Source organism: Marmota marmota, unplaced genomic scaffold, assembly GCF_001458135.2.
Source record: "Marmota marmota marmota unplaced genomic scaffold, marMar, whole genome shotgun sequence".
Classification (NCBI taxonomy): domain Eukaryota; kingdom Metazoa; phylum Chordata; class Mammalia; order Rodentia; family Sciuridae; genus Marmota; species Marmota marmota.
Window position 1 is genome coordinate 20,870,881 of NW_025999842.1, and position 13,322 is coordinate 20,884,202.

The 13,322-nt window shown below is 31.2% G+C and overlaps 1 protein-coding gene across 10 annotated transcripts in view; it reads right to left on the reverse strand.

Moving 5' to 3' along the window:
- The window catches only part of Ascc3 (activating signal cointegrator 1 complex subunit 3), a 355,403-nt gene that overhangs the window by 199,199 nt on the left and 142,882 nt on the right, over positions 1–13,322 (reverse strand). For all 10 annotated transcript variants that reach the window (XR_007351808.1, XM_048814551.1, XM_048814518.1 and 7 more), the window contains one exon: positions 12,792–12,863. Coding sequence is in view for 9 of the 10 variants with exons in the window: in XM_048814551.1 (XP_048670508.1) it covers positions 12,792–12,863 (72 nt within the window). In the remaining variant the exon portion in view is untranslated. The remainder of the gene's footprint in view (positions 1–12,791; positions 12,864–13,322) is intronic.

The window sequence follows — 13,322 nt, forward strand, 5'->3', positions numbered from 1 at the left end:
ATATACTTTAAGGGTAGGAGCACTGGAGGTGAGGCAGTGTGGGGGCAAGGTAATTCATTAGCCTTTTCACTTCTTTACACTGTCTTACTTGTTACAAAAATATATTAGTTCAGTAACTTGTAAACATCAAACACTTAGGGAAAAATTTATGTCAATAGCCATCAAAGAAAAAATAATACTAATATTCCCCTTTGAAAGAAAGGAGAATATTAAAAGGTTAATAAACTGTTATATATAAAATTTTAAGAGTATGAGTACTCTTATGAGCTATATTTCAAAAAAATGAAAATTTTCTCTGCTCTTAAAAATATGAATTTTTAAAAGGGTTCAAAGTTATTCCTTCTAGGGCTTAATGAGAATAAAAGAAAGAAATAAGATATTAACTTAAAATAACTTGTGGCACAACTGATAAGTCTGTAACATAAAAAAATAGCTTTGTCAGATATCTTTAAATTAGGAGAAATAAAATAATTTAATACTTCTAACAGGACGAACTATAACTGGAGGAAATAATAAGAATAAATTTACATAATGAAATATCTTCAAGAGGAATACATGCATTCTTTCATTGTTCTTTATAGCCTACAGGGGAAAAATCAAATGCATTAATAAGGTAATAAAAGTCACCTTTAGTGTTATTCCAAATCTTCAGTTGTTCTTCCCTCAGCCTCAATACTCATGATTATCTTCTTCTTCTTTTTTTTTTTTTTGAAAATGTTCTGACCTCTAATACTCTAAGAATAAGTTTAGACATAATAACACTACCTACTCTCCCATTCACTTATTCATCAACCACTACATAAACACTGACTGTGAGCCAGGTACTGGTAAGGCTGTGAGAATTTTAGTGGTGATTTAAACCCAGAGATAGCAACCTTTCCCATTGGGACTTATGATCCTATAATGACTTTACGCCATAACAGGTAGAAAAAGTGTAAAACTATATAGCTCACTGTATGAAGAAGACATACACAGTGTTTTTGCAGTGCATGCTAGTGAGGTGAAAGAGGAAAGTTTAAAAAGAAATGAGATCTCAAGGATTTAATAGAAGATAATTAAGTAAACAGAATACTGATGTGTGTGAGGCAGAGGGAACAAATATAGAAAAGCCCAGATAATAGTGAAAGGACTTTACTATGATGAGGGAGGAAAGAAGGCTTTGGGGGTGAAAGGTGGGAGTGAAAGAGTGTAGGAGGGAAGTAATAATGGTCAAACAACATGGGAACCTCTGGGCCTGTATAAAGGACTTCGAAGCATTCTAATAGCAAACCAGAATTACATTTTGAAAGAATCATTCTAACATATAAAGAAGGTAGAAGAGGGCCAGAATGGACGTAGCCTGAGTTGTTGGGAAGTAGCTAGGTAGTCCAGGAAGACCTGATGTTGCCTGGATTGGGTGATGGTGGTAATGGAGTATGAAAGGAGGAGATGGAGAGAAACAGGCATATTTGAGAAATACTGAGGAGGTAAAATGGATAGGCCTTAGTGAGGAAATACAATTGAGACTGAGGGAGACAGAGTTGACAAGGATGACTTTTAGCTTTCTGGTTGACAGAACTAAATCTATAGTTGCACCATTTACTAAACCAAGGAATAATGGAATACCACTGGTTTGGTGAAGGATTATAAGCTTGGTTCACAAATATGGCATATAAGGTACTTAGGCCACACAGTATCATATGGGTCTAGATTTCAGAAAAGAGCTTTGGTTTGGTAATATACACATAAGTTATTTCTACAAAGATCATAACTGAAATAGGATGAAATCATGAGAAAGAGTGCAAATTTTAAAAAGGTCTAAGGCCAAGCCAGATAAAGAAGAAAAAATTTACCAAGGAGACACACAAAAAAAGAATGGCCAGCTAGGCGTAGTGGCACACACCTGTAATCCCTAAGCAATTTAGTGAGACTCTGTCTTTAAATTTAAAAAAAAAAAGAGGGACTGGGGATGTAGCTCAGTGGTAAAGTGCCTCTGGGTTCAATACTCAGTACCCCCCTGCCCAAAAAAAGGAATAGTCAAATTGATTAAAGAATGGTGGTAAATCAAGAAGAGTTTTGTATCATAAAGGCCAGAAAAATAAGGTAAAAAGTGACAACAGCTGGGCACACTGGCACATTCCTACAGTCCAAGCTACTCATGAAACTGAGGTATAAAATCTATCAAACCCAGGAGGTTCAGACTGGCTGGGGCAACAAAGTATGACCTTGTCTCATTAAAAACATAAATATTAAAAAATTAAAGAAAAAAGTGAGAGCTGGGGATGTGGCTCGAGCGGTAACACGCTCACCTGGCATGCGTAGGGTGCTGGGTTTGATCCTCAGCACCACATAAAAATAAAGATGTTGTGTCCAACAAAAACTAAAAAATAAATATTAAAAAATTCTCTCTCTCTCAAAAAAAAAAAGTGAAATCAGATTTTTGTACCTATTTTCAATTCTACAGCTTCTATAATCTTTTGTATATTTTGCTTTAAAAATATAAGTTCTTGTATCAGAAACTTTTGCCTCTAAAAATAATCATTTTATTAATGATATAGGATTGATGGTTAAAATCTGCAAATCAACTTTACCTTTGGTCCTTGAAAAGCAGAAAAAAACAATGGACTGTCTAAATTAACATAGTTTTCATGTTCCTGAATCAGAGATGACCAATGACCATGTGATAATATTTATAACCATACTTTCTGATCAGTCTAGTAGCAGAAGAAATATAAATGAGACACACAAACTGAATTTTTTTCTACAACACAGGTGACTTTTGTCACCTCAACAATCAATTTCTTTCTCCATTGTTAGTTTTAGATAAATGTTTAAGAGTAATTTTGTGGAATGAAAAGTAAATGCAAAGACATAAAAACTAAAAAAAATATGACACTAATCATCAGTCATTTTCTGAAAGTATTCAGAAAGAGCTCTTTTTAAATACTGAAAAAAGCTCACATTGGAGGAGGGGAGGGAAAGGGGAAATAATGAGAAATGATATGGTCAAATTATATAGTTATATTGTGTGCATGTTCTAAAATGAAACAATGAACCCTATCATTATGTTCAATTATAATGTACCAATAAAAATATGGGAAAAACCCCCTTACATTTGGGGACTTCCTTGAAAGAAGTGTTATCATTTACCAATGACAAAATATTCTAGTTAATGAACACATATTTATCTAATTAACTTACTACCAGTGAGAAAGGAAAACTTAATAGTTGGTGAGAACATAGTACTCTATAAAAAGAGAATGAGTAAAATAGGTCTTGTTCTTCCATTCATCTCAGCTAAAAAATAAGCATCTATTAGTATTCCAAATACATAGTACATCAATGCTTATAGTGCTAAGAAATTGCTCTTGAAGTATAATATTCAATTTTTAAAATCTAAATACTAAATTTATAATCATAATTAAATTATTATTGATAAATTTTCATTATATTTTTCCCACAAATTCCCTCTATGATAAGATATTCTTTTGGCCTTTATTTTAACAAATTTTTATATCAACTATCGTCCATCTGACATTTGACTCAAATGGGAAGTTAATGAACTTGCAATTCTTTTTCAAGCACCTCCACCATGGAATGTGGATAATAAATGGCTGTTAAATTAATTGAGAAATGAATGAATGTATAAATGAATAGCTTCAATACCTTATCCTCCTCATCCTCAAAAAGGAATACTACAGTTCATGAAAGAGACATACGTAAAAGAAAGTATTAATGTTTTTACTATATTCACTGTATATAGATATACTGATGAAATTCTTATATCAAAAATTCTAGGTAGATACTTGTAACACTAACTAAAATGTAAAAGAGAGAACTCAACAGTACCCAAAATTATTTTACTTGTGAAATATTAGCAGACAAAGCAACTTCAATTTGATATAAGATTAAAGCAATTTCAATTTGATATAAGATTTAGCAGAGCTTTTCAGTGGGGTGGGTAGGGGGATTCAAAAGCACAGACTTAGGGAATGCTTCCTTTAAATTTTCTTGTAGTTAAAAACACCAAAAATATTACTTTACTTATACCATTCCTGGTGGTAAAGATGAAAGAGAAATATCTTTACCTCTGATGCTTATAATTAAAATGCCTCCTTAAGAATCTTGATTTTATATTCCTTTGTATTTAAGCCTCATGGAATTGGGGGAACAAAGAAAAACAACCAAATAATTCCCAATGAAAAGTCATGTTAGACAAATTTGATATGATAGAAAAACTGTTACCAAGAATAAGAGATGCTGATATCTGAAGGATTAAAAACTATCTAAAAGCAAATAGGCCAATAGAAATTTTCATTAAAGTTAGCATGGCAGAAATTGCTTTGATTGTATATAAATTATTACTTTCATATAACCCAAAAAACAATGCTAACAAAACAATTCCCTTCCATAGTAGTATATTAAATTAATCTAATAATATTAGTCAATTTTTAAAGATGGTTTCTTATTAAAAACAGAAACATCCACTAATAACTTACAAACATTAGAGAAAGATTACAAAATATACACATCTAAATTAAAAAAAAAGGTTGCTCTTTAGCATTAATCCAAGGTCAAAGATATTTTTTCCTCTAAAATAACACATGGTCTTTTATTTTTCAAATTGGAGGTTAGATTTTTGAGTAAGAATATACTAAATAAAGGTTTTAACTCTTTTGACAATGTGAAAAAAAGAACAAGTTAACTTTCTAAGATGTTATAATCTGAGGACGTTCCTAATTTCTTTTCCTATATTTGTAACAAAGATTGGATAATAAGAAAAATCTCAATGGAGTTAAAGCATCAATTATTTTCCCATTCTGCAAGTTACACAGGAGGAGGGGAATTATTAACAGGAATGATAAAACTGTACTTGCATTTGGTAACACTAAGAGAAGCTTATAAATGAGACGTCTCATTAGTTTGAGCAGATGGATCAAAATTAAAGGCTGAATCGCCAACTTTTAATTTCCCAATAGCCAAGAAGAGCTTGAAGTCTTGCAGAGTAGAACTGTTGAAAAATCAACATGAAAAGATTTTCTCCATCTGTCATCACACATGCCTGAGTGGAACACAACTGCCTCCTACTGTTTTTAATACTTTTAAGGCAAAGCTGCACATAAAATCTATTAAGTACATGAGCACACAAGTTTAGATGACTGGTATACTGAAATCTGTTGAATAGTATGATCAGAGTATGACTTTTGAACATGAAATTTCTCTGTTCTAATTTAACTCAAATTGGGAGAAACAAAATAAATTTATGTGTATATTTAAGTAACTGTTAATTTTTAGCATAAAAGCTGATTAGTTGCCTGAAAATCATGGTTTTTCTTTTTTTTAATGGATACATATTTCAATTTTTCCAATACTGTTCTGAAAAGTAACTGCTCTGATAAAATCAAAGTACTTTGGGAAAAAAAAAACCAGGGAAATATCCAAATATGAAGGTAAGAAACAAAAACAGATAAAGCCAGAAGGATTTACTAAAGGAATTTTTTTTTTTTTAATTGGGGGAATTACAGTGGCACGATGTGGTACTAGGGAAAAACAACTGGTTTTCTTGGTGTAGACTGGACTGCCATACATATTTCTTACTACTATATACTAACTATTAAGATATATTTAAATGGCAATATGATCCAGCTGAAGTTTAAGCACATAACCCCATAAGAAATAAGTGAATTTTCTTTTAATAACAAAGAAAAGCAACATATCAAATATGTGGTGGCTTAATAAAAATGGGTAATATGTAATAACTATAATTCAATTCCAGAAGCAAATCTCTGACTTTGTTTTCTTCTATTAATGCATACGCATGTTACCAATAATTTGCTGTATTTACATGTACAACAAAATTTTAAAAAGGAAGTCTCTTATAATGAAGCACATATAGAGTTTACTCAGCAACATTTGGCAGAATAATGGAAGAGTGAATTTGGCTGTTTTTTAGACATGAAGAAAAGGTTGTTGACTATGTATTTTTTGTTTACTGACAGGTGGATGAATAGAAATTCATTTACTTAGAATTATTATTTGGAACCCTACACAAAGATAGCAAGTGACTGGGATAAGATCATCTTGATCCTCAGTTATGAGTGGAAAAACACACAGTTCAGAAATTCCACTGTACTGGAAGTTCTTTGCTGATCTGATAACAAAAGCATAGGATATAATACTACAGCTTAGTTAAGATGTCTCTTCAAGATTTTTTAAGGTAAAATAATCCTCTGAGGGTTTCCAAGTCTCTGAAAACAAACCCCTATGTGAATTCAATATCAATGACTAATTATCAAGGATTGCCAACCTTGCTGAAACAGTTATCTACCCCAACTTCAAAATCAAAATGTGTAGAGTCATGCATAACAAATATCTACACCATAATTTCAGTACTAGATATATTACAAAGGCATTCAGCAGAAGCTGCCACTTATCAAAATAAATAATTTTATTGGACAAATAGTACTCAACAGATTAGCTTGCAAACAGAAGACTTAAATAGAGCAATTCTTTTGAAAAGACTGACACAGTGAAAATTTAAGTTGTGAGCAACCTTCTAGAACTATTCATATAATACAGGAAGTTTGAAGAAGTGAAAATGATAGAGCTTTGTTTTTGAATTATATTGTAAAAAAACTTTTTAAAAAAGGGGGTGGGGATTTTAGGGCTGGAGTAGTGGCTCAGTGGTAGAGCACTTGCCTGGCAAGTGTGAGGCACATTAATGATAAAGACTACTGGGTTTGATTCTCAGCACTGCATATAAATGAATAAAATAAAGGCCCATTGACAACTAAAAAATATTTTTTTTAAAAAAAGAATTTTATAGATTTTATTTATCAAGTTTTGGTATTGGACCCCACAGATGACAAGGGAGTTATAGCTGATTATTATGCAGAGTGTCTGCCATACTTAAGCTCTTAGAAAACAAAATAAAGAGTCTTCCATAGACCTTTTTTAAATTAATTTTTAAAAAAATTTTATTAGTGCATTATAGATATAAATAATAGTGGGCCTCATTTTGACATAATCATCCATGCATGGAATATAATTTGCTCCATTTCAGTCCCCAATGTTTTCTCTTTCCCTTGCCACCTCCTTTCCCCATTCTCCTACCTCTGTTCGACCAGTCTTCCTTCTATTTATTTATCATTTTGTAAATCAGTACTTTACAGATACACGTAAAGATAGAATTTGCTGTGGTATATCCATAAATGTACATAGCATAATTTAATCAATTTCATCTAGCAGTTCCTCCCTTCCTGTTCCTCTTCACTCCTCAATCCCCTTCCTATACTCCATTGATCTCCCTTCTACTTGTAAAAGGACTGTTGACTTGTGATGATTCCATTAATGATAAAGACAACTGGCTTATCAGATTAATATTTACAATCTGAAGGCACTGGCCTAGACTTTGTAGTACTATCAACACTAGAGGCAAGTTTCAAGTAGTGGGATATAGTCCATATGTATTTCAAATTTCCCATGCCCCTTATTTCACTAAGTATGTTAAGTCTTAAATGACAAGGAATTCATACCAATCGAATCGTATTTACTGTAGAGTTCATGTACATGATACCATACTAGCAGCCAAACCAAAAGTGTCCCCTCATAACCAATCTTTCTTAGTAGCAACCATCCTCCTGGAATACAAAATCTAAAAGGACAACACTGCATAGAACACATGGATTACAATTTTGAAATATAATATCTTTAGGCAAAGCATATATTTACATTTTAATAATATTGTTTCTATGCATGGATTGCTCATAGTTTTGAACCAGAAAAATACAATAGCTTAGAGAAGCTATAGGAACACAAGGGGAAAAAAGAACAGGGAATTAAAGGGGAAAAGTACATTTAAGAAATGGAAGGACATATACCTACAGAAGCTATCTCGGGGTAGTAGAATTAACAGTGATTATTTTTTCCTGAAACTATTACTTTTTCGCATGCCCAAGGGTTAAATTTGTTAAGTTCTTTCTTTATTCAATATCTTTCATACTAATCATATTGAAATCAAATTTTAATAAAACTAGAACAGGGGCTAAAATATCATAGGGTCACAGTATGTAACAAAAATGTGGGGAAGAACAGGTTTTTCTAATTGCAAATAAGCGCATACCCAAAACAGAATACAAAAAAAAAAAAAGTATGCATTTCTGGGTTATTATAATTGTGATTTAGAAATAATAATTGATAAAAACAGAACTCACTAGTATGACACTACTCTGACTGAAAATGCCTTAGGATTGAAAAAAATAAATTCAAAATGGCAAAAGCATATTAGGACAGAACTTTACATCACACTACATTTATAAGATTGCTCCTAAGAAATATAGCAGACATTTATATAATCTAATGTAGGTCTGTGGTGACAAGGAAATGTTGTAATTCATTTGAAGTACATTTCTAGAATAATGTGGCAAATCATAAAAAGGTAGCATTTGAGTCATAAAGCCCTTTGGGAACTTGTCATATGTAAATTCATTTTTTTTTTCTTTGAAGTACTGGAGGTTGCACCTAGGAGTGCTCTACCTCTAAGCCACATCCCTGACCCCATTTATTTTTAATTTTGAGATGGGATCTTACAAAGTTGCCCAGGATGGACTAGAACTTATGATCCTCTTATCTCAGCCTCCTGAGTAGCTGAGATTACAAGTGTTTGCCACTTTGGGCAGCATAAATAAGTTTTTACACAGAAAAAATAATAGTGGGTAGAAAGATAATCATTACAGCAGCACTGTCATTAACAATAGATAATTGCAATCATTTAAAGTACTCAATAATGGGGGAATAACTAATAATAAAGGAACAGCCAATGTCAGCTAAATGGCAAAGGAGCAACGTAAAGTTTGATTAACAAAGGACCTGTACTGAAATCCTGATGCCAGCCTTAACTAGATGTATGACCTTGAGAAGCTGCCTAACATGTTATATATTCATCACTTTAAAAAAAAAAAAGGAAATAATCATGTATACATCAGAGGACTGGGAAAATTAAAAGTCCAAACAGACTTATATAGTATCTGCAAATTGGAACCTGAAAAAAAGATTCTTTTACTTATTTGTAGATAATAAAATAGTGAAGAGCATGTAAGGTACATTATGTTTATTAGTCATTAAGAAAAAGAGTGAATATAAAACTGTATACTCAGTATAATTCTAATTTACAATGGATTATAAATAATAATAAAAGTGCTTGGATCAGCAAAATGAAAAGCTGCATATGTGAATGGATAAAAGATGAGAGAAATGTATAAAATTACATTAATAATGATAAAATAACAGAAACTATTTTTAAAATGTCATTTTATTTTTATAATTAAAATAATGAGGAGATATGTACAAAGCTTAAGTAAATCCTCTTACTATGGAAAACAAACATCATCGAAAATCATTCAAGAACAGGAATTGAAACTACAGCCTAAACCTCATTCCTTAGTGTATACAGCCTACAGAAGGGTCATAGTTATCTGCTCTAATTCTTGTTTGGAACAGCACAGATCTGATACAATCTAAGATATCAAAGTCTGTCCACAGGCTCTCAAACAATAATTAAACATTATACAATTACCCACAGTGCAGTTTTAGCCAGATGTGAGTACAAGAGAAGAATGCTTAGTGTTGACACTTCTTAAAGAATTGGCACTCATGGATGTCATGACATGACAGAACTTGGAGAGGTAATTCTTATTGCCAACTTCTGCCTCAGCCACATTCAATTGATAGGCTCCTCATGTTCTAGGAAACCAGTCCCTAGTCACTGAAGATTTCCTTTGTATATCCCATTGATGTCTGTCCTTTGTAACGAGGCACCAGATTTATGACAATAAATCAAACTTACTATAAGAGCCCGCCCTTAGTCAGCTTTCATTCTAAAAAACAAAGCAATGAATGAATCTACACTAAAATTGGGAAAAGTTGGCGGGAAGACCACATCTCTACTGACCAAATATCTCTGTTCAGCATCTCTGTTTTATACATCAAGATTTCTAAGGAGACATTATAGTCCCTATTATAGGGATGGAACTATGCCAGAAAAGAAAGAAGAGACAGTTTTCCTCAGATCCCTTAAATTACACATTTATTTAAAATTTTCTTCAATTGGAACTACTTCCTTTTGCAACATTTAGGGATAAAGCTGCATTTTATTTACCAAAGACATATTTTTAATTATAAATTCATATTTAAAATTCTGTAGTAGTATAATAAATTTATTTAAATAACAATTCTAAGCAGAGCACAGTGATGCATGCCTGTAATCCCAGTGGCTTGGGAGGCTAAGGCAGGAGAAATACAAGTTCAAGGCCAGCCTCAGTAACTTAGTGAGGCCCTGAGCAGCTTAGCAAGACCCCATGTCAAAATAAAAAACAAAAAGGACTAGAGATTTGGCTCAGTGGTTAAATGTGGCCCTAGGTCAATCCTTGGTACAAAAAAAAAAAAAAAAAAAAAAAAAAGAAGTAAAAAAGAACAATTATAAACAGCATGATAAAGGCTATAGTCCTTAAAAAAAAAGGAAAACAGATTCAAAGACTTTAAAAGTAGATATGCTACTGTCAGTTAAAGGTATTATTAAGCTACTTTCTTACATTACTTAGAATTTACAACAGTGTATATTTTACATATGTTTTCACATGGATACATGAGTTTGCTATTCTTACTAAAAACAGTTGGCCAAAACTTCTTTTTACTCCCCAAATACAATTTATTCCAATGAAAAGCAAGCTTATGATCTATAATAATGTAACAAGTACAATCAGCCCTCTTACTTTATAAGGATCTGTGCGTGGGTACCTTATCCATGCTTTCAACCTCATGATTCGACCAAGAACTGACAGAAAATATTTTTTAAAAATCACATCTGTACTGAACACATATAAACATTTCCTTTTCATTATTCCCTAAATAATACCCTGTAACTATTTACATACTACTTACATTGAATTATGTGGTACAAATAATGTAGAAATTATTTAAAATATACAGGATGATATCTATACATAGGTATAGATATCTATACATAGGTTAAACACAAATGCTCTGCGTTTTATAAAAGAGACTTGAAAATCAATGATTTTGGTATCTTTTGGGAGATCTACATTTCTGGTAAGTGCTAATTAAAGAGAGGAAAAAAAACTGATTAATATCCTTAATTAGAGGGGCAATACAACAACATTCCTATAGTAGCTTCTTATGATTTTTTCCTAATATTTGCAAGTTTCTTCAATTACAAAAGATACTGCAAAGAGTGACAGGTGTTTTCCTGGCTAGAGTTAAAAGATAAAACATCCATTCCACATTACATAGTAAAGTATTTATATATTAATTTTCATTATTTAAAAAGAAAAAAATATTTAGTAAAACACACAAATAGTGGAATCTATCATAGATTTAAAAAATTTTCTTGTGATGGAAGAAATATCATCACAATTTAAAAATTTGATGTAAAATATTAACTCACAGTTCAAAATAAAAGAGAGACCCAGAATAGCCAACATAATAGTGAAAAAGAAGAACAAAATCAGAGGACAAGAACATGCTTTATTTTACAGAGAACCTCGTTTTCTTCATCTGTCGCGGAAGAATAATAGTTCCAGCCTCAGAGGCTGCTGAAAGATTCACTGAGATAATGAATTATGATAATTTTATCAGTTTCAGGCATTTATTAAGAGCTAGGGAAAAAATAAGACTTAGGAAAGATCAAACACTACTATTATTATTAATAATTTTGAATTAGTTTAATATTAATTTAGAATAATCAGGGTTTATTTTTCAATTAAAAATAACATTAATAAATAGAATTAAGTTTTAAAACAGTTTGAAATAAATATAAGAGGACCAAAAATAAAGATAAAACAAATAATAAAAAAGTTATTCTTAAAATTAAGCACATTTTGTTAAGATTATTTAGAAAAACAAATTTTAAAACTGCTTACGAAAAATAGGCAAAATGTTTCCAGGGTGTTTTACTGGGTGGTGTCCCATGTTGTGAAGTCACAATGTTATATATATTGGTGCTACAAATAAGATTTAATCTGGGGGACAAAAGGCTCTCCTGCACTTAAAAGGAATTTAAAAACCAAAAGGCCAGAAAAACATATCATATGTCTTGAAGGTTAACACTGTAGATATAAATAAATAAATCCTTTAACAAATCTACCCAAAGAAACATAAACAATTGAACAATGATTAATTTTTATATAAGCAATTATTATCATTCTTCTTTTAACTGACAATCTTAATTGAAAAATTTGGGATAAAAAAGAGTTTTAAAATAAAATTGCTATTCTCTTTTCTTTTACTTTGCAGTGGTGGAGATCTAAATAGGGGCTTTGTGCATACTAAGTAAGCAAGCACTCTATCACTGAGTTACACACCTATCCCCAAACTGCTTAATTCATGAACACCATAAAACAATACAAAATGTTATTTTATATAAGTGTGTGTGTGTGTTTCAATTAAAACAAATTCATGAAAATAGTAATAATAATATAACACTAAAAATTTCTGTATTATGTAAGAAGATATGGATTAAAAATTTGAGCTAATACAGATTGGTGCTTTTCTAAACTTTAATTTTTGTATTAAAAATGTCAAACAAAATGCATGACCTATTAATAGTCGGATGTCAATATTATCTATGATTATTTTTGTGGGATATGATTACTTATTGAGTACAGCAATTTTTAAGAAATAAAACCTTTGAGTCACTGTCCCATAATTCAAAGAAAAGTTTTTCATGAATAATCTAAAAATTATAAATTTTTATCAACAAGTAGTCTTTAAAAAATTATAAAATAAATTAAGTGTACCTGGTGTCCAGCTTTTACTTGCTTTAAAACACTTTCATAGCATACTTCATCCATGTTACTCAACTGCTGCATCTTAAAGTTTATAAAACATAAAAAATATCAAATGAAATGTTATAAACTTTCTACCTAGAAATAAAACTTTGTCAATTATAATGCATCCTTTTTATTTTACCTCTTAGACTAGTATACACAAAAGCAACAAATACATAAAACTTCCCATAAGAAACAAATACAATGCAATTAAAACTACTGATGAAATACTTCAAAGATTCAGAATGCCCCTTCCTCTTACTCATAGATAAGAATGCCAAGTTTTTAAAAGACACTATCTTTAAGAATAACATACTAGTTATAGGTATTTTAGAATAACTTTAAAAGTTCTCTCTACTTTCCCTAGAAAAGGCTGCTTTTCTTTTATTTCATTCCATAATCTATATATACATTTTTCCTTTTTAATTCTCAAAGCTGTGAGAACACTTCAGGTGGTATGGCAAATGGCATATTGAGATGGATCCTAGGAAACAGATAATT